The 20,502-nt window shown below is 53.5% G+C and overlaps 1 protein-coding gene across 1 annotated transcript in view; it reads left to right on the top strand.

The window, feature by feature from the left end:
• The window catches only part of PAX5 (paired box 5), a 178,952-nt gene extending 169,264 nt beyond the window's left edge, over nt 1-9,688 (top strand). Inside the window, exons 9-10 of the mRNA XM_060100888.1 lie at nt 2,713-2,799; nt 9,612-9,688. Coding sequence (XP_059956871.1) covers nt 2,713-2,799; nt 9,612-9,688 — 164 coding nt within the window. The remainder of the gene's footprint in view (nt 1-2,712; nt 2,800-9,611) is intronic.
• The last annotated feature ends 10,814 nt before the right edge of the window (nt 9,689-20,502 follow it).

The following is a 20,502-nucleotide window of genomic DNA, read 5'->3' as shown; positions in this document are numbered from 1 at the left end:
ACACAGCAGGTGCACAATACACCCCTGGCTACCGGTACTAATAATGGAAGTCGTGAGAGCCGTCATCTGTGAAAGAACGGGAGGAGTTCCCATTCTTTCATTCATTTAACAAATAGTTTTCAGGGCCTGCTAGACATTGAGATAGAGGCATGAACTCCCTGCCCCCATGGAGCTTACATCCTAGTGGAGGAAGCAGAATTAACAAGAAAGATAAGCACAATAAGTTAGATATGTGAGATTGTGACCAGTTCTATGGAGAAAAGTTAAGCAGGGAAAGTGGAAGGAGTTTCCATTGGAAATGCGATGGTTTGGAGGGGGACATTGGAGCAAAGCCTGGAAGGAGGTGAGGGAGAGAGCCATGTGGACAAGAGCGTCGTGTTACAGGTAGAGGCAGCGAGCTACCGGTGGTTCATGGAGCACCGACTGTCTGCTGTGGACGGGGTGTTACACTGGGGGTGGGTGGCACGTGGGTGCTGAGAAGAATCAGACACTGACCTGCAGACAGACGCTCCCATGTCACAGGAGACTCCTGTGCAGGTCAGGGCAAATCTGGTGCTGTGGGGCACAGTGGGAGACAGGGTGTGCCCCAGGAGGGGCAGGAGAGGGGCTTCCCAGAGGAAGAGGTATTTGAGTGGGATTCTAGAAAGGCAGGCAGGTGGCGACAGGGTCGAGGATGGTGGGCAACACTGACAGGTACATCCTCTTGAGGAGTTGGAGCTGTTTATGGCCCTTTGCCAATTTGGGGACAGAGTTGGGGGGAGGGTGCGGGATGGACAACAAGGATACAATTGATTAATTAACTCCAGCTGAACAGGCCCGAGACTTGCACTTTTGAGGGCTGGAGATCAAGGAGGCTTCCTGGAAGAGGTGGCCTTGGAGCTGGGCCTGGCAGACAGGCGCGATGCTGCGGCCTTTACTGGTGTAGTCCGATGCCCCGGGCCAGGCGCATAATGGAAGCGTGAGCGCTGTCAGGAAGCACCTCTGATGGGGCAGCTCCGTGGGTGTCCAGAGCCCTGGGGAGAGGGTGGCTGTCGCCCTTCTCCAGGCGGCTTGTGGCTCTACCCCCCCACCTGACCCCCCAGGAGGAGGAGGAGATGCCGTGGCGCCGATGGAAATGCAGAGGCCGGGCTGCTGCGGCTCAGCACTGTCACCATGCTCTCCCTTGCACGCTGGAACCTGACACCCTGACCACTGAGGCATAAAAAACAGAGAATTGGAAGGCTCAGCCTGTCAGGCTGGGAGTGGCCCCCAGAGAGGCCAGAGGAGGAGCGCATGTGTGCGCGCGTGCGTGTGTGTGTGTGTGTGCACGCGCATGCCCTGCCCGCAGTTGCCTGTGGAAGTGGGAAGGAGGCTGGCTGGGCCCAGGGGCTGGGAGTGGCTGGCCCTCAAGCCTGCTTTATTGTTCCTGCTGCACCTGGTGGAGCCCTGGGGCCCCTACACTTGGGGCGAGGCCCCCAGAGAAAAAGCAGTGCTCCAGGTCCTGACTTCTGGATGGCTGTCCTTCTAGAGGCTCCTGCCCTTTGGCATCCCTAACAAGAATCCATGGAAGCATGGATGGTGCCAAGGGTGGTCTCATGGGGCTGTGTGACTCCTGTCACCACTGCCAGGGTGGGGCCCACATGCTCTGTAACCAGTAGCCTAAAAAGCCACTCAACAGCCAGCTACCTGTACGACTGCTGCCAGGCACTGGGGCTCCCACACCCCAGGAGCTGCAGCCACAGGGAGGAGACAGGAGGGGCCTGTCCTGCTACAGAGCCAGGGCAGCAAGGTTTGAGGGCAGGGATTTTTGAGCTCCTCTCCTGACACTGGCTAGTGGTAAAGAGGCTCTCCTGTGGCTGGAAGTGAGGGCACAAGGAAGTGCCAGACGCAAGCATCATGGCTCCACGAACAGCTGGGCAAGAGTGAACCATCCTCAATTACCACTCTGCCTGCCCACACCCACTGCTCTCTCCACCTGGCGCAGCTTGCAGCTCTTGGTCCTTTCCCCATGCCCAGAAGGCCCCACCCAGTCGCTGTTCTGTGCTCCCCCAGCCCTTCAGCTTGTCCCTTCATCTCAGCAAAGTGCCGGGGGCCTGAGTTTATGTCTCATCTTCCCCATTGGACTGAGGCCTGGCGAGCAGTTACCTCTGGATTCATAGCACAGAGGTCTAGACTAGAGTTGGGGTCATCTTTGGCTTCCCAGTCCAGAGCCACTCAGGAAACACATGGGAAGTGGCACTGCATCCATACTGGGGTCCTGGAGTGGCCTCTGTCAGTGCTGAGAACCAAGTCCCAAGCCCCAGACTGCTTGGTTCTCAGCAGTTGTATAGGTAGCTGGCTGTTGAGTGGCTTTGTAGGCTACTGCTGAGAACCAAGCAGTCTGGGCCTTTGGACTTGGGTTGGGTGAATCCAGGCTGTTTTGTGAGAGACCCTGGGCATCAGTCTTCCCATCTGTAAAATGGGCCAATAACCCCAGGGAACACCTGGCACATGGTAATCCAATGGTACACATGTGAGAGGTTGGTATTCAATCCCACTAATAAGAAAAAGGTTATAGGGGAAAATGTAGACAATGCCAATGACAGCTGTCCAGTTGATAAGGGGGTGGACCGGACTCGCCTTTATTGGTTACACAAAGTACCCACGGTTTATGAAAGAGACAAATGCCATTGGCATTTTCCGAACCTGACTTGACATTTGGTTCCTGTTTCTCTCTCCACCCACCACATGCAGGGAGTGAGTTTTCCGGAAGCCCCTACAGCCACCCTCAATATCCCTCGTACAACGACTCCTGGAGGTTCCCCAACCCAGGGCTGCTCGGTGAGTACTGGCGGAGGCCCTGCGGGGCCCCTGGGCCATCAACTGCCCCATTGGGCCCCCTCATTGGGCCAGGGTCCCTCAGTATCCTCAGGTCCAGTCACTGAGGTGGGGTGGGTAGCTCTCCCCAGATACTTGCAACGTGGGAGTTGTGATGGGGCTTCAGGACAGTAAACACCACTCCAGCCCTGCTTGTGCCCTCAGCCCTCCCCCAGATGTTTTAGTGGATAAGGGAAAATGGCACAGAAGGGGAACAGAATTTAAAAGGCCACTGAGGGAGAAAGAGAAAGGCAGGAAAAGTGCCTGCCCAAGAGTAACATATTTCTTAAGAACCACTGAATATTTTGGTGAGAAATCTCTAAATAAGAGCAGCCAGGAGACCAACTTGGATTGATTGGTAGTGGCTATCTGTCTTGGTAAGGACTCTGAGGCATGGATATTGATTAGTGATGTCTGCCATGGACACCACTAGAACCAGCTCCATTAGAAATGGGTTGCCCTGTGGCTGAAGGCCTGCCAAGTCGTGCCGTTCCGAGTTCAGCTGGTGCCCAGACTCTGCCCAGGCCTCAGGCTGCAGATGGTCCATGGCTGGGGCCAGCCTGATCTGTGTACATCATCAGAGATATTTGGGCCACCCCAAAGACCAAGCAGGGCTAACTCAGCCCTCAAAAGGCCAAGGAGAGCCCTTTGTTTTGTTGCAATGAACTTAAATGAGACCAGCTGGTGAGTGCCAGCTGGAGCTGAAGATTCTGGAGCATGAAGCAGGGGCTCAGGGCTCACAGATGTCACACACCCTGGGGGCAGAGCCAGTGAATCAGCCTGTAGGCAGCAACACCGATCTCTCCCCAGCAGTCAGCTGAGGAATTTCCACTAAGGTCAGGCATGGAAGGGCCTCTGAGACCATCCAGGTTTATCTGTACAGCTTAATAAGGCCTGCTTAATTAAGAACCTGTTACTTCCCTGGATCCTGAATTATTTCAGGACTGAGAAACATAGACTTTATCAAAAAAGCAAGAACCTGGTGTCTTCAAACTCAAGTTGCTAGGCATGGGTCTGCGAAGGAGGCCATGAAGTCACAGCCTTGGCCCCTTCCCCAACCTGCTTTGGTGATTAGGACAGACAATGACGTAAACACCATCCCTTCCTGGCTGCAATCCTTCCATGAGTTTGAGCCTTGGGCCACCCAAAGCATTTTGGTGTAGCTTGCAAAACTTGAGGTGAAATAAGGAACAATGCCAACTAGCACTCCAGGCCCTGTGCCTGAATATTTCGTTTTATAGCAGACTGGGTTCTTGCCATCTGTGGCCTCCTGGAGGGGCTGAATCTGTGGACTGATTGCTCAGACTTCTTTTTTGGTTTTGGTAAAAATTACTTCTAAGTATGAGGTGAGGTCTCCACTTACTTAATGCTTTTCCTTAAACAACCCCCCTGAGAGGCCCTGGGTTCTGAGTTGGCCCAGTTGTCAGTTTCAGGAGGCAAACGCTGACCCGGAACCAGAGTCTTGCGGCAGGGGTTGGGGTGGAGGGATGGGTCAGGAGGCCTGAGCCTGGGAGCCGCTCCCTGCAAATCGGCCTCATACAGAGAGCCCTGGTTGCAGCACTGCTGTGAGACCCACAGGGGATGTGGCACAGAGGAGGCCTGGGCCAGGCTGCAGGAGGGGTTCCTTGTGATGGGGATATGACCCCAAGGAGGCCATGTTGACCTAGGGCCTCCACATATGGCCGTGTACTGCCCAAGGGAACAAGTGGGGGCTGAAATCGAGCCCATGCATGGCACAAAGCCCCAAGCCCTGGCACAGGAGTATGGCTGCTTTTTCTAATTTTTATGAGGTATCTGATAGGCTTATTTGCCTGGGAGTTCAAGAATCAGAGAAGTGAAAAGGGAGCTGCTCAGGCAAGCATAGCAAAGGGACGGAGTAGGAGGTAGGGCCACAGGTGGGGGACCTTGAATGCCACACTGAGAAGTCTGCACCTGATTGTGTGGGCAGCTAGGACCCCAAGGGGATGTCAAGGGGAAGGTGGGACTAGACCACATCCGAGGCCTTTGCTGCTCAAGCTGGAGTGAAATCCAGTTCATATCCCCAATTATATGCGTGGACTATGTGTCTGGTGTGGAAAAGTTGTGGACAATGTCCCAGGGAGCTCACAGGCTGGGGGTGAGAGAGCCTCAGGTAAGTGTATCTGTGCTGGGATGTGCTCAGTGACTTGAGGGGGGCCAGAACCAGTGTGGAGAAGAGGAAAAAGAATCAAAACTCTGTTCATCTAAATGAGCACTTGCTAATTATGCAGGCACTGGGCAAAACCCCTCATGTGGGTTACCTCATTTTATCCTTTCAACAGTCCTAGGGGGCACAAGGTATCAATATTATTTTTACAGATGAAGAGAGTGAGGCTCAGAAAGGTTAATTAACTTACTTGAGGTCACACAGCATGCAGGGAGCAGAATGAGAATTCAAACTCCCATCACCCTGACTCTAGAGCCTGTATTCATAATCAGTGTGTGATGTGGTACTCTTACTCTTCCTGACCAATTCAGTCTGAACAGTACTACAGCCAGGAAAAGAGGCTCATCTCTCCATCGTAACAAGCCTGGGAGTCCCAAATACTCAGACCTTGTATGCCATGAGAACAGCGCTGATCTACTTTTGAAAGCCAGGTTATTTTATTTATCTGTCAGGCTTTCAGTTGCAAACAACAGATTCCACTCTGGCTGGTTTAAGCAGAAAGTGAATTTATTAAGGAATATTGGGGACTCCCAGAATCTCCAGGAGCACCAAAGAGACAGGCATGGGACACACAGCCAGGAACACCACCAGGGCTGCTCTAGCATATACACCTCCACTGTTCGTACCTGCAAGCAGCCCGCTCTGTGCTACTGCTTCAGCTGGGGTGCTTGAGAGCTCTGCCCTGACTCTGTACCCACCTCCAGCAGGTAGAGTCTGTCAGCCCACTTCCTCAAGCTGCTCCCCTCCCAACTGAGGTCAAACTCAAGAGATTCTAGTTGGCAGGGCCCAGGTGATGCCCTGTGCCCTAGCAGCAAAGGCAACTGGGAGAATGAGTTCTGACTTCTAACTCAAAGAGGCAGGCCTCACACCACAGAAAACTCTGCAAACGCAAGAAAAGTTTCAACAATGTTGGGCTGTTACAAACATAAGAAATGGCCCCTGCCCTGCCCAAGTCTGTAACCTAGGGAATCACGGTCAGGTCATCAACCAGTCCGGGCCTCAGTGGCCTCAGGTGTAAAATGAGGATAGTGGCCACTGGCAGCTTCATTCAAGCGGGAGCTGAACACGATGCTCTCTTGAGGCCCGGAATGCAGTGATCCCACTTTCCTGAAGATGAGTGAGATGCCAGGCTTGCTCTGCCAGTCTTGCAAATAAGTTCCAGGCCCGCTCCCATCTACCAGCCTGCCCTTTCCCTAGTGTCTTCAGGGCTTTAGCTGAAAGAATCCCACTGGGCTGGAGAAGTAGAGTATTTCTGCTACTTGGGGAGGGTGCCAGTGGGGAAACCTGCTCTGAGGTGCCTCTGTGCTCTGCTAGATCAGTGGGAGCTGTGGAAACAGGTGGGACCCTCACACACCCCGCCCACACCTGGATGAGCAATGCCACCTAAGGAAGCTGCAGGAGAGCCTCCCTTCCCGCTGAGCCTCCTCCCCAGGAGCTGCCTGCCGTCTGCCCACGCCCGCCCAGCCAGGGCGGCCGGGATCCAGCATCCCATTGGGGCCCCGGGCAGCGGGGCGGCGGGCTGGCGGCAGGAAGAAAGGCTGCTGCGGTCAATTAGGATTAGAACCAGAGCGCCTGTGGCCACTGTAAAGGGATTAGAGAGCGAGTAGGAGCCCGGAATGACTGTGTCAAGAAGTAAATTGATGATAATGTGAATTAGAGAGGAAAAATGACAGAAGAAAGGACGAGCTTATTCTAGATGGAGGTCTAATGGGCACCAGGAAGACAGAGCGCTTTGTGAGGTGATGTTTTCATTTCTCACGGTAAATGCAAGAGTTTTTGATTTTTTCCATGGGGCCCTCGCACTGGGGTCGCTGGACAGCCTGGCCGAGAGATTAGGCTTTGAGAGGGAAGCGAGTCGGGGCCCAGGGTGAGAGCTGGCCCCTGGGAAACTCTGAGGCCCGAGCTAGGATTTCCTGTCCCTCAATTGCAGGGGCAGCCCCTGTGGTTTTCCTGCTCCTGTGCCATGCCCGGGCCCATGGGGCTGGCGCGTGCGCGTGCACACACACACACCTGGGCCCTGAAGGCAGGATGCAGGGCTGGCACTGCAGATACTCTGTGGGCGACTGGCCCCCTCCCTCAGGAGAGACAGCAGAGGAGGCTGCCAGGTGTCTGAGTCAGGGCTCCAACCAGGGAGGTGACAGAAGGCAGCAGAAAATTCCATCTCTGGGAATACTTCAGCATGGCACTGGTGTCCATACCTTCCGGAACAGCACAGCAAGGCACTGCCTGCTCCCCCATCGTCACTGCTGCTTGAGCCATTACTGCCTTCCTGGGGGCTGGGGAGGGAGAATTATACCCACTAAATGGGGCTGGGTTTGGAGGGGCGGTGGCACATGCTAATCCTGCCCTCTTGATTACCTCCTAGCAGCGTGACCTTGGGCAAGCTACTTATTCTCTCTGTGCATCAGTTTCCTCATCTGCTAAATGGGGGCAATACTAGTGCCTACCTGATAGAATTGTTGTGGAAATTAAAAGTTAAAGCACATAAAGGGCTTAGAAAAGTGTCCATTTCCAGAGCACCTTCACATCCTTACCTTGTGGTGCCCTCGTATAGCCCCACTGTGACCCCCGTTTTAGAGATGAGAAAACTGAGGCTCAGGGGAGTGAAGCCACTTGTCCAAGTTCACTCAGCCAGGAGTGATAGAGCCTGACTGGCAATCTTCAGGCCTTGGTGCCCAGTTATGGCATCTGGGAGAATTGCCAAGATTGGTTTGGATTTGGGTGAGATTTCAGAATAAGTATGAGTCACCTCCCCTGGGGAATTAAGAAGCTTACTATTCCTGCCCCAGCAGACATGTGGTCTACAGTGGCTGACAGGACCCCAGCTGCTATCCACTTGGATAAACACAGCCCTCTGACATAGCTGTACAGGCTGTGAACTGTGTCATGGCAGAAAGAGTCCTGAACTAGGGGCCGACAACCAGAATTCCATGCCAGGCTCTGGCCCTGAGAGGCTCTGTGGCTTTGGGCACATGAGTGGTCTGTTGAGCCTCAGATCTACTACCCCCAGCCCCACCTGTAAAAGGAAGAGATGGACTAGTGTCTCTAACTTCTGTGGTTCTGAGAATCTGCTCATCCCCTTGAGTCCCCCAGACCCTTTTGTCCCTGGAGAGGAGTTTGAACACAGAGCAGGGCTCCTGCAGGCCTCATCCAAAGCATGCAGTTAAAGAGAGCAGCCCTGAGACAGTGGGAAGAACCCAGCATTGGTACAAAATGCCCCACACTGGCTCTGTCTGGAGGTCACAGGAAGCAGGGCTGCCCCCTGCCCTTCGCCCACGTACTCACATATCCAAATCTTCATGTCCTCCAAGTTCAACCCACCCTGCTTCCTCCAGGAAGCCTGACCCTGCCAGAATCATCTTGCATTCCCAGAGCTCTTTTCTCAGAGCTCTGATCCCCTTCCTGACTCTGAACATTGGCCTGCATTTGTTCATTATTGCCCAGTGCTGCACGCAATAGGGTTGGAAAATAAATGAATGAATGGGCAGAGTCTTTACTATTGTTGGTTCACTCAGTGCTGTTGCTCATTTTCTCAGCAAACCTAGCCAAGCACGTGCCATGTGCCAGGCTCCAGGCTGGGGGCTGGCGACGGACACCGAGCAGAGCAGAACCCAGCCCCTGCCTGTGTGAGGCTGTCTGTGCAGGCGAGGGGGAAGAAGCACAGAAAGAGATGATCAGAGCCCGTGGTCCAGCCTGCAGCACGGCGTGGGCTCAGGACAGGGGGCATCCCAGAGGAGGAGACAGGGGCTCTCTGACTTGAAGGAGGCGGCACTATTCAGACAGGAAAGGGGGTGAAGGTGCAGCCAACGTGTTCCGGGCAGGAGGCAGAGCGTGGAAAAGGCATGGAGGCGTGCGAGTTGGATAAAATGGGCTGGCTCCACCTGCCCCGTAGGATTAAATCAGACAGCGTGTGTAAAGGACATGGCAGGGTGGGGCAGGAAGTGCTCAGCCTGTGGTAGCTGCCATTAGGCCTCTGGTATATTTGAGATGGCTGCAGACTGTGATTTTGCAGTAGCAGGGTGCCTGGGAGTGAGCCGGAGGGGTGGTGGTCCTAGAGGGAAATCCAGAGGTCGGCAGGGCTAGGTCACAAAGCTTCCACAGGCCAGACTATGAAGTGATGACTTCATCATCTTGCTCAGCAACTGGCAAACTTTTTCTGTAAAGGGCCTGATAGTACATATTTTAGGCTTTGCAGGCCATGTGGTCGCTATTGTAGTACTCAGCTCTGCAGTAGCAGCATGAAAGCAGTCACAGATGATATAGAAAACGAACGGGCAAGGTTGGGTTCCAGTCAAACATTAATTACTGAAACAGGCAGCGGCACGGGGGCAGGAGGGAGGGTGTGGGGCGGGAGGATTTGGCCCTGGTCTGCCCACCCCAGCTCTAGCTGGTGAGGAGGCCCTGAAACCTGTGACCAGGCAGCGGCCCTGATCAGGGACTGAGATCTTGGTGAGAGAGGACAGTGGCCTGGGCTGGGGGAGGGGGAGGAAGGGACAGAGGCAGGGGACACTGGTGGAAAGGGGACCCCCGGTGCGGAGCTGGGGGCACGAGGTCTCCCTCCAACCTCCGTGGCCTCTTCTGTCTCTTCCAGGCTCCCCATACTATTACAGCGCCGCTGCCCGAGGAGCTGCCCCGCCCGCAGCTGCCACGGCCTACGACCGTCACTGACCCCAGGAGCCAGGCAGGCGCCAAGCACTTATGACACATATCACTGAAGGCCATAGCCTCCCAGCCCCCTCCGAACACAGCCAGAGGGGCCCAATGAGACCGTCCCCCAGCAACCCCCCACTCGCCTGAAACTCCCTCCCCCTTTTCCTGCCAGGGACTCTGGGCTTCTATGGTAGGGGCTGTTGGACTTCTAGACACCCATCCATTTCTAAGAGTCAGTTGATGAGCTTCTCCCGATGTGACTGGGTCTCCACAAACCAACAGACTGTTCTGCAGACAACTGCAGGTCCCAGCCCAGCCTGCCAGCCCCCTAGCTGTCTGACCACCCACCCGTCTTCCTCCCCCAGGCCTGGGAAGGAGAGTTTTTGCTTTTGTTGTTTCAACAGCACCCGTGTAAATACCTTACTGCTTTTTTGTGGGCCCGAGGGTCCAACTGAGCAGACTGCCCAGCCATTATGCATCCAGCACTCCCGCCGTGTCACAGGATGAGTTAGACCTGTGCACAGAGCATCCCCTCTGCTCTGGGTGCCCCCTGAAGGTGTGTTTGGAGATGCCCTTGAGACTAAGGATACCCACCCCCAGGCCCCAGCTCCCTGTTCATTGCTACTTCTTTAATATCTGGACTAAGAGTCTCATTGGGTTGGCTTTGCTCTAAGCAACCCCCACCCCAAGACCCCTCCCTGGCTTCCTGCCCCCATTTCCCTGGGCCCAGTGCAGTGTGAGCAGCTCTTTTCCGTATCAAAGGACTCAAAAAGAACTGTCTAGGAGATTCCTCAGCTACTGTTTTAAAGTAAGATGTCGTTCAAGGTACTGATTGCATTGTGGACTTGGAATGTTAGGGCTGGACGGGACCCAGGAGATGATGGTCCAAGGTGGGCCTGAGGCTCTCCAGACCCCCAGCCCCTGGAACCACTGAACTGAACTGGGATGTGTTTTCTGAGGTGTGCCCAGGCTCAAATCACATTGGACACCTACCATGGACACTTCTCCCACCCTCCAGGATGCCAGTGAGTGGATTCTGGGCAAGCCTGTCCCTGCCACATAGACGATTAACAAAAAGGACTTTGCCTGGACCAAGGACCACAAACACCTACAGCAGTCAGCCAGAACTTCCTGACCAGCCCCTCCCCGGCCTCATGGAGCCTAGTATGCAGCTAGGAACAGAGGTGCTCTGGTGGGGGCGGGTGCCTGACTTGAATAGTGGGTATCTACCTGTTGATGCAAGGGGCTGTGATGGTCAGGGCCATGGCCAAGGGCCTCGGGAGCCTGGAGTGGGAGCTGGGATAACTCACTGTGGGCTGGCGTGGTCAGAAAAAGCCACCTGGGAGGATCTGGGGGACAAAGGAAAGCTTCCTGGAGAGGAACAGGACAGGCAGTGAGGAACTGGTGTGTGAACTGGGAATGGTTTTGAAATGGAGGTACCAGGGCCACCATCTCTTTGCCTGGGGCCTCAACTCCTTGCACAGTATTTCTTGCCAGCTCAGAACAGACAGGTAGAGGCCCCATCCAAACATGGAGTGAATTACCACAATGACAATGGACTTTGCCCTCTCCTGTGACAGTGTGCCTGATGTCTGCATGTCACCAAGCTGGCAGAGAGCTGGGGCAGAGAGAGCCCACACTTGAGGTTATCAGGCCTAAGAGGTCTTGTCCTGGCTGCATCTCTCTGCCTGCCTTGCTGTACGTCCTCAGGCAAGACCGTTCACCTCTCTGAGCCTCAGCTGCCTTGGTGGAGCAGGGTCCCCTGCAGAACTACCCGACAGCTCTCTCCTTCCCTTCCTCTCTCCTGGGGCTCTGAGGCTGTGACACGGGCCTCTGGGCAAGCCCTCCACGTCCGAGTAGGCATAGTGGGGCACCAGAGTCCTGCTAATGATCGGACCAAGTGAAAAACAAAGAGCACCTAGGGGGATGAAACTCAGCTTTGAGGAAGACCTAAGTCAGCTCCCCTTAGGGGAAACTGAGGCCCAGCTTGGGGAAGCCCAGGACCGTGCAGGGAGACAGAGCGGACCTCCTCTTGCCACCACCAAGTATCCCCCTGCCCCACAGTGCCCCTACAAGGTGGTGGGATAGAAGAAGAACCCGAGGCTTAGCAAGGTGGAGTCCCCAGGCAGTGACCGGTGGAGGTGAGGCTGGGACTCGGCCCCCGACCACTGGCATGTAGCGATGCTCTCATCCCTGGGGCGGGAAGTCGACAGTGAGGGCAGCAGGAGATGGTTCTGGGCCACGTCCTGGAGCTGCTACAACTGCCGAGGAAGCCCAGTCACTCAGGGCAGCAGTGGAGCCAGTGAGCTCACTGCAGGCACACCCACCGCCCTGGAACCTGCTGTGCCAAGAAAGGAGGCAGCTGGGGCCAGAGCTCGTCTCCAGGAGCCCAGATGAACCAGCTGCAGCCTCCACCTGCCGGGCAAGGTAGGAGCAGATATGTTACCTGGACCCTCCCACCTTCCCTCCCTTCCAGAGAAAGTGGTGGAGTCTGGGGTCTGCAGCATCGGCCTCTTGGCCTCTGGCACCCACATCCTTGGATCCTGATGCTTCTGTGGTCTCAGGCTGTTGGGAGGAGGTCAGCCTTCCCTGAACCGGCTACCTAAGGCGCACACTGTCCTTCCTCGGCAAAGCCCACCTGGCCCCAAGTGCACCACTCTCCCCATCCTGTTCCTCCTCCTGACCTGTGATGAGCTCCCTCCATGCCTTTTCTCTCTCCCCTGAGGCTCTGCAGGTCCTCAGATTGCATTTATATTGATTACTACCACTTAATTCCTGGGCTGCCAGGCAGAAGCACAAGTGCACACGGACACACGTGCATGTTGCCACACATGTACCTGCTCTCACCAGCTGAGTTCCCCACGCTGCCCAAGGAGCTTCCTGCGAGCTTGGAGAGGAAGGTTCCAAAGGACACAAGCTGTTGAGTAGATGCCAGAGAATTCTGAAGGAAAACACAAGGCCAGGGCTTTCACCAGCATTGTGGCAGGAGGCCTGGGGCATTCCTCCATGAGCCTTCAGCCCTGTGTTCCAGCTCTTTTTGAAAAGGACATTGTAGATTTTACAAAAATTTTTCATACCATTAGTCTATCTGAAACCAAGAAAAATTTGATGACATATCAAACCCAATATCGCTTTCCCAAGGCGCCTTAGTTAGGGTTAGCCCTTTCATAACTGATGTTTGTATGGTGCTTTGCAATCCTTGACCATCCCATGGGGCAAAGATCACAATGCCCATTTTATAGATGGAAAAACTGAGATTTAAGGCTTACCTGGCAAGACAGAGGTAAAGAGAATTCTCAGATTTCCAGGCCTCATTCTTTCCAGATTCATGCTCCTGTCATGGGCATGTGTGGCTTAGAAACACCCTTCAGTCCCCTAGAAACCCCCAGACGTGCAATGAGGAAAGGAAAAACAGACTCAGAGGCTGGCCTGACGTAGGGGCCAGGGGGCTGTTAGCTTTGCTGGTCCAACTTGATTCCCATTAACACTGAAAACTGCAGTCTTTGCCACATTCACACCAACTCTTCTGAGGTTTCATCCCGACTCATTCCCTGCTGTGCCTGAGACTCAGAGGGAGTTGGAGCTTATCCAAGGCCACAACACAAGCCCTGACAGGGCCTGGATGTGGGCCCAGCTCTGACTCCCAGGGTCCAGGGCTCCAGCCTCATGAGCTGTCCCCACACTCCTCTTGTCTTTGTCCTTCTTGCTGTGGAACAGACTTCAAATCTGGCTGTGACAATATGCAGCAGTCCCCAGATTCGGGCCATCAGGGGTGCCCAGAGCCCTGGGAAGCACAGATCACTATCTCAAGGGCCCTGGACCAGCTGCTTCCCAGGCCATGCAGGTGGGGTGACCTTGCCACTTCTGCAGGGCACTGGCAGCCTGGGGAGTGGGGGCTTGCCCTACCCAGTGGCATTCAAGTGTGAAAACTTTTAAAATGCTGTCAGCCCCCCCCCAAAAAAGTCTGTGGGTAAAATTTGACCCACGGGTCACCAGCTTGTGACACCTATTCTTTGTCCAATGCCTCCTTTCTTCTTCACCTCCTTGTCATCGGGGAGAGATGGGAGCTCAGAGAGGTAAGAGATGAGGTTCAAGTTGTCCAGCAAGTCAGTGTCAGGAACAGGCACCCCCAGTACCTACTCTCTCCCTCCCACACTCTGGGCTCTTGCAGGCTGTTTGGGCTTTGCAGGTGGGACGGGTAGACCGTTGGAGGGGGTAGGGATAGGGGACTGTTGGCTTCGAGGGGAGGTCAGTGCTGCCGGCGTCTTTCACATGCCCAGGGAAGAGCCCCAGATGTGGCCACAGGGCACTGAAGGATGAAATCCCTTTATGAGAAGTCACATGCAGAGCGTCTGCCCTGCCTTGGCAGCCTCTGACTCCAGCTACCCCTTTCTGGATGACATTTCAGTTAGAATTTAGCTCCAAGCCATGGAGAGGCAATCTTAAAAACAAGCCAAGCATTCCTGACAAATACCTGGAAACAAGATATGTCTGAGACATGACTGCCACAAGGGTAGAGGAAAAATCCAGGCCCCTGGATAGGCTAGGCCCAGGCCAGAGTGGGTGGATCCACAGCACCGGGGGCTAGACCAGCTCCCCGGCAGCCCTGCTAGGAGGCGGCTCTGCAGCCTTGGCCTCTCACCCATCCAGGAGCCCGCCTCTGACAGCTTCCAGGCACGCACACCAGTGCACCTGGAGAATACATTCCTTTAGTTCTTTTGGCCTTGGAGAGGTCCAAGGCAAGTGCATTTCTTAAAAGGTAACAAAATACATTACTGGAAAGTTGGACAGTCAGGCCATGACTTCTAGCCTGCATTCTGCCCCACCTCCTGGCAGCCCCTTTGGCCCCTTGTCCCCTGTTGTCCCCGTACCTCAGGATTTCCTCTTGCATATTCATGACAGAGCCGAGGTGTCCATCCACCTTCCCCACTGTCAGCGCGGCTGCGCCTCCAGAGTGGCGGCCAGGTCCCAGGGGGCCGACTGGGAGCGAGCCCCTTGCCTGCCCACTCTCCCGACCAGGGACCTGCAGCTTCTCTGACACGGGCTGCTTGCCGGCAGCAGGCAGGCACCAGACTATGTTTCATTCACTGTAATTTCTCAACACCGGGGTCCCGTTCCTGGACCCCCCGGATGAAAGGGGACCTCAGGGTCACATCCCTGCCATTCTAGAGTTTCAATCCACATGTTCCCAGGGGTCCTGTTTAGCTCATCTCCAAGTTAAGGGTACACATAACTACCAGTCAGTAAGTCTATTCTTCTTCCCGCATCTTAGACCCCTGAGCCACATGAGGAGAAAATGCAGCAGTTTATCTATTTATTGAGGGAATCTTGATGAATTGTAAAAGGGAGTCAGTCTCAGGTGGTATATTTGGCCTCTGGGCAGGAGGGAGAGGGCAGGAATCCTGCCCTTCTGCTTCGGGCAGCTCTGAGCCTGGCAGGGAGAGAGAAGTATATGAAACAGCAGGGGGAGGGACCCCTTGGGAGTTATGGCTTCCCTCCCTGACTCTGAGGCCGGGCTGGAGGAAGCCCAGCTGCAGCCTCACCCATCCTAACCTGGACCCACCCACTCCTGCAGCCAGAGGGGCCCCTCATCCCCACAATTGCCACGCTCGTGACAACATCCCTCATCTTCTCCAAAAGCACCATTAAGAACAAGTGCTTTTGGAGGATGGATTTTTGATTTACAAACGGTGCATTTCCCTTGGAGTGGAACAGAAAGGAAACCATTTAATGGCTCCCTTATTTTCAAGCATGAATACATTTTAATGAAACTATTTTATTGTATTTGAGGAAATGGAGAGTTGAACATTCCAACCAATCAATAGCCAATTAATTGCTATAAAGCTAAAAAGAAAATAAATAAGTCCTGAGTCTATTTTAAACACCCTGCAAAGCTCAGAGCCTCCAAATCTGGCCTCCCCCTCCACACGTGCCCAGGTGAGTGTACACACACACGCACAGGCATGCGCACCCCGACACCTCAGACGTACTTGAAACAGAGAAAGCACTGAGTCTCCTCATGCCAATTCTTGCCTGCTCTTCTCACCTTTGGTCAGAGGAGATGAGCAGACCTGGCAGCAGCCTATCCCGGGGCTCAGGAAGAGGCAGGCCCATGCCCTGGTCCCAAGCCGCCAGCACAGTGTGGGGTAGTGGGCAGTGAGGCCACACTTCTCGGCCCCAGCTTCCGGGCCTCCACGTTTGGGCCAAGAGTGGAAATCTGACTCGGTTTTTGCCCTGGCTTGCTGGAAAATGCTGCCCTGGTTTTTCAGTCTCTAGTGGCCTTGGACATGGAGTATTTGTGGAAATGCAGATTACATTGCAAATGGAACTCTTTGCCAGGAAGATACGTGGATTTTGCTTTTCATTCCTTGAAACAGTTGACTTTGTCTTAGGGACTGACCTTCCAGCATCAAAGAAATACATATCTACTGTTACCGCCAAAGTTTGTGATGCCTGCATAGACGCTTACTTGTAAAAAAAAAAAAAAAAAAAAAAGTACAAAAAAAAAACCCCCACAATTGAATTGCCTTTGAAAGTAGGAGATGATCTGTCTCCAACAGATTGAAAAAAAATGCTTCTTAAAAATGTGTATGTTTTGTATTCTTTTTTTCTAGTAGAAAATAATTGACTTGAAATATTGGTGGTTTTTTTTTTTTAGTGATGTGTGTTGCTTTTGTGTGTAATAATATTTGAATGTAATTACAGCAGTGCCAATTTGCCAAAGATGTTGGACATATTTTTCTTTTGTTGGGAGGAGGGCAGGGGCTGGGGGTGGGACTTGGGAGAAAAGAGGGGTGGGATTTTGGTTTCATTTTTAACTTTTTTTCTTGTCAAACCTGGAATTTGTGGTTTTATTCTAAGTTAAATGGTTGACTGCAACACATTTATTTTAGGTTAGTTGGAGAAACCTGCAATAAGATTGGCGTAGTTTCAATATCTGTGTGTCTTTTCATGAGTGACTGTTACTTGTGAAGAATTGATTTTATGTAACCTTTATGTGAGATAATTATTTGTAAATATTTGCCATAATTTTATTGGTTCCTAAAATAAAAGTAATTTTTTAAGTTCAGAAAAAGAATTTGATCTCATTTGTTTTTACAACTTCAGAGATGGTCTTTGACAACTTTGACAAAGCCCATTGGGCTTGTGGGGAGTTTTATTGGCTCTCCTGATAAAATCAGGGTCAGAACAAATCTGTGCAGCTAGAACGGTGTGCTGTGGCTTTGGACTGTGGCCTGGGCAGGGGCAGGAGAGGCAGATTCCCCACCCTCGAGAGGTTCCAGGCAAGTTGCCAGCAGCCGTGGCAGTGGGGAGTGATGGTTGAGCCCCCCGCTGGATTTGACTTCTGGCTCTGATTCACTGGCTGGGGATCCTTGGCTGAGTTCTGTAACCTCAATTTCATTAGCTCCAGAATAGTCAGTAACACCCACGTCATTCATTCATTCATTCAACAAAGAGTGGTTGAGCATCTATTCTGTCCCCAGCACTAGGGACACAGTGGAGAACTTGGCAAACAAGGACCCTGCTAACATGAAGCTTATTTTCTAGGGGGTTCTCGTGAAGGTTAACATGCACGAGTATATGCTCAGTAATGGTGCGTGCATGCAAACATGCTCTTAACCTTGATCTAGGGTGAATCTTTAAGTTGCCTGGAACCTAAGCAGTTTGGGCGCTTCCCACACCTCTGACGTGCAGCAGCACTCGGAAGCCGCTCGTGCCAGGAGACCAGAGCCCAAGAATCCACGATCCTTCTGTGGGAGGTGCCCTGTCCCTATGCCTTTAGAGCTGAGCGCTTTGGCTGCACGGGAGCCTGGGGTGGCTTTCCATCAGGGGGCAGGGCAGCTGCAGCCCGAGCCCTGCCCCTGCTGGGCGGTGTCAGTCTGCAAGGGCAGGCAGGGACCGCTGCGCCCGTTGGCACAGTGTGTGCGACGCAGTAATTGCCAGAGATGGAGTGGGCAAGTGACCGCGTGGGGCCGTGGGCTGTGACTCATTCATATTTAATAAAGCCGGCTGAGCGGCCTCCATTCATTTTGGCAATGGATGGTGACGGAGGTGATTCCTGAGGGAGGGAGGGAGGGAGGGGGAGGGGGAGAGGGAGAGGGAGAGGGAGAGGGAGAGGGAGGGGGGGAGAGGGAGAGGGAGAGAGAGAGAGAGAGAGAGAGAGAGAGAGAGAGAGAGAGAGAGAGAGGCCGCGCGGAGAACGGGTCCAGCTCCTCTCCTCCCCACGCTCAGGACTGAGAGGCACAAACTTCAAAGCGAAGCAGCAGCATTTGGGAACTGAAAGTTGGGCTCCAAACCTAGAGGAACCGGTGAGGCAGAGCTGTGCTTTCGTCCCTGAGGCTGCAGAACCTTGTCCCTGGCTCTCCTGGGACAGAGGAGACACCTCTGCCCTCCGTATGGGGCACCAGTATCTACAGTAACCAGGGCACGTGCCACCCCCTCACGACGCAGGATGGAGGTCTTGGGCCAGGCCTCCGGTAGGGAGGGTGGAAATGCCACCCTGAACACACTCAGGCGTGTTCTGTCTCCAGCAACACCTCTGCCCTCAGTGGCCATCACCAAGAGAGGCAGAGCAGATGCCTGAGGCCTGCCATGTGAGGCTTAAGCCTCAAGCCCATTTGTTCCTCGTACTTTCACTGCAGCCGGGCCCCTTGCTGGGTGCTCGGGACAGAGGTCACCCATTGGGAGGATGAGATTACACCTGGGCCGTGAAAAAGGTGGAGGGATAAAGACTCCTAAGAGCCGGGGCTGGGAGTCTCAGCTCCAGTTCCTGATGGTCAGTTTGCTGATGTGAGCCTTCTCTTAAATTCTAGGGACCTTATTTTCTCTGCCACAAAGAAATCAAAATTTTACATCCAAAGGTCAAACTCTAGTTGGGAGATTCTCTGAGCCAGGCTTAGTGCTAGATGCAGGAGGAGGATTGCTATAGACTGAATGTTTGTGTCCCCCCTAAAATTCATATATTGAAACTTATTCTGCTTTGTGATGGTGTATGGAGGTGGGACCTCTGGGAGGTGCTTAGGTCATGAGGGTGGAGCTCTCATAAATGGCATTAGTGCCCTAATAAAAGAGACCCCAGAGAACGTCCTTATCCCTTCTACTATATGAGGACACAGGAAAAAGATCCTCACTTGACACTGTATCTACCAAGGCCTTGATATTGAACTTCTCAACCTCCAGAACTGTGAGACATAAATTTTTGTTGTTTAAGCCAGCAGTCCCCAACCTTTTTGGCACCAGGGACCAACGGTTTCATAGAAGGCAATTTTTCCATGGATGGACGGGGGTTGGTGGGGAGGGACGGTTCAGGGGGTAATGTGAGCGATGGGGAGTGATGGGGAGTGGCAGATGAAGCTTCGCTTGCTCGCCTCCTGCTGTGCGGCCCGGTTGCTAACAGGCCGCAGACTGGTACCTGCCCGTGGCCTGGGGGTTGGGGACCCCTGGTTTAAGCCACCCAATCTGTAGTTTTTGTTATAGCAGCCCCAACAGGCCAAGACAAGGGTGGAGTACAGAAATGAACCAACAAGGAGCCTGCCATCTGGGGCAAGTGATGTGCATATTTTAATTCCAGGCAACGTGACCAGTGCCACCTATGGGCGGAGCAGACAATGAGGTGTAGGCTCAGAGCGGGAATTCCATTCATTTGGGGGAAGGGTGATCAGGAAAGCCTTCCTGGAAGAGATGGTTTTTGAGTAGAGCTGTGAAGGGTGGGCAGGATTCCAATAAGAAATTTTAGAGAAAGTAGGAAGGAAAGGCATTCCAGGGAGCAGGGACAGTGCACAAAGCCCCAGGGTGAGAATAGAGGTGTGTCAGAAAGAGACAGTAGACGGTTACCTCTGAGTTAACTAGGCACTGTGGCCTTTCCCCCACGTTGCCTTAAGGGGCTCTGTGGGTGCCACTGGGTCAAAGGTAAGGGCTAGACTGGGTTCAGGTCATTTCCTAGCAGATAGGTTTGCTCAAGGAGGAGGAGGCAGTGGCAAGTGCAAGCAAAGGGTGAAGACTCCTTGGAGGCTGCAGAGGGGGTGGGAGCAGGCGGACTTCCAGCCCTGCGAATCTAGCAGCCTCTGGACCTCCTGGCCAGCTGTGTGGTGATGGGGTAAAGGGACTCGCCTTAGCACTGCAGGGGCCTCGCCCATACGCGATGCAACAGCTGTCTCTGGGGAGATACATGGTCCACGTAGCCCGAGGAGAAGGGGGTGGCCACCACTTGGAGCAAGTCAGGAGGAGGCCCCCCTGCAGGACACACAGCCAGTATGCGTTTGGACCACTGGGGGCATTAGCACCTCAGGTGATCTTATTTCTTTTGCTAATCTGTATATCCTGATTTTTCTTAGTGACTATGCATTATACACAACGTAAAGATAATTTTTTAAAAATTCACGTTGCTATCTTGACTCGGTATCACCAGCAGACTGTAATGGGAGCCTTTGCAAGCCCCACTTCAGACCAGCTCTGAGGGCATTTAGCAGAGGGCCGACCTGTATTAGTCTGCTATGGCTGCCATAACAAAGTACCACAGAACAGGTGGCTTAAACAGTAGAAATGTATTGTCTCACAATTCTGGAGGTGGGGAAGTCCAAGATCAAGGTGTCAGCAGTGTTGGTCTCTTCCGAGGCCTCTCTCTTTGGCTTGTGGACGGCTGACTTCTCCCTGGGTCTTCACATGGACTTCTCTCTGTACTTGTCTAATTTCTTCTTATGAGGACAATAGGCATATTGGATTAGGGAGCACCCTAATGATCATTTTAACTTATTTACCTCTTTAAAGACCCTATCTCCAAACACAGTCACATTCTGAGGCACTAGGGTTAGGACTTCAACATATGAATTGGG

This window comes from Mesoplodon densirostris, chromosome 6, assembly GCF_025265405.1.
Source record: "Mesoplodon densirostris isolate mMesDen1 chromosome 6, mMesDen1 primary haplotype, whole genome shotgun sequence".
NCBI lineage: Eukaryota > Metazoa > Chordata > Mammalia > Artiodactyla > Ziphiidae > Mesoplodon > Mesoplodon densirostris.
The sequence above is the reverse complement of the archived record's forward strand: the minus strand, read 5'-3'. Positions and strand labels throughout refer to the sequence as shown.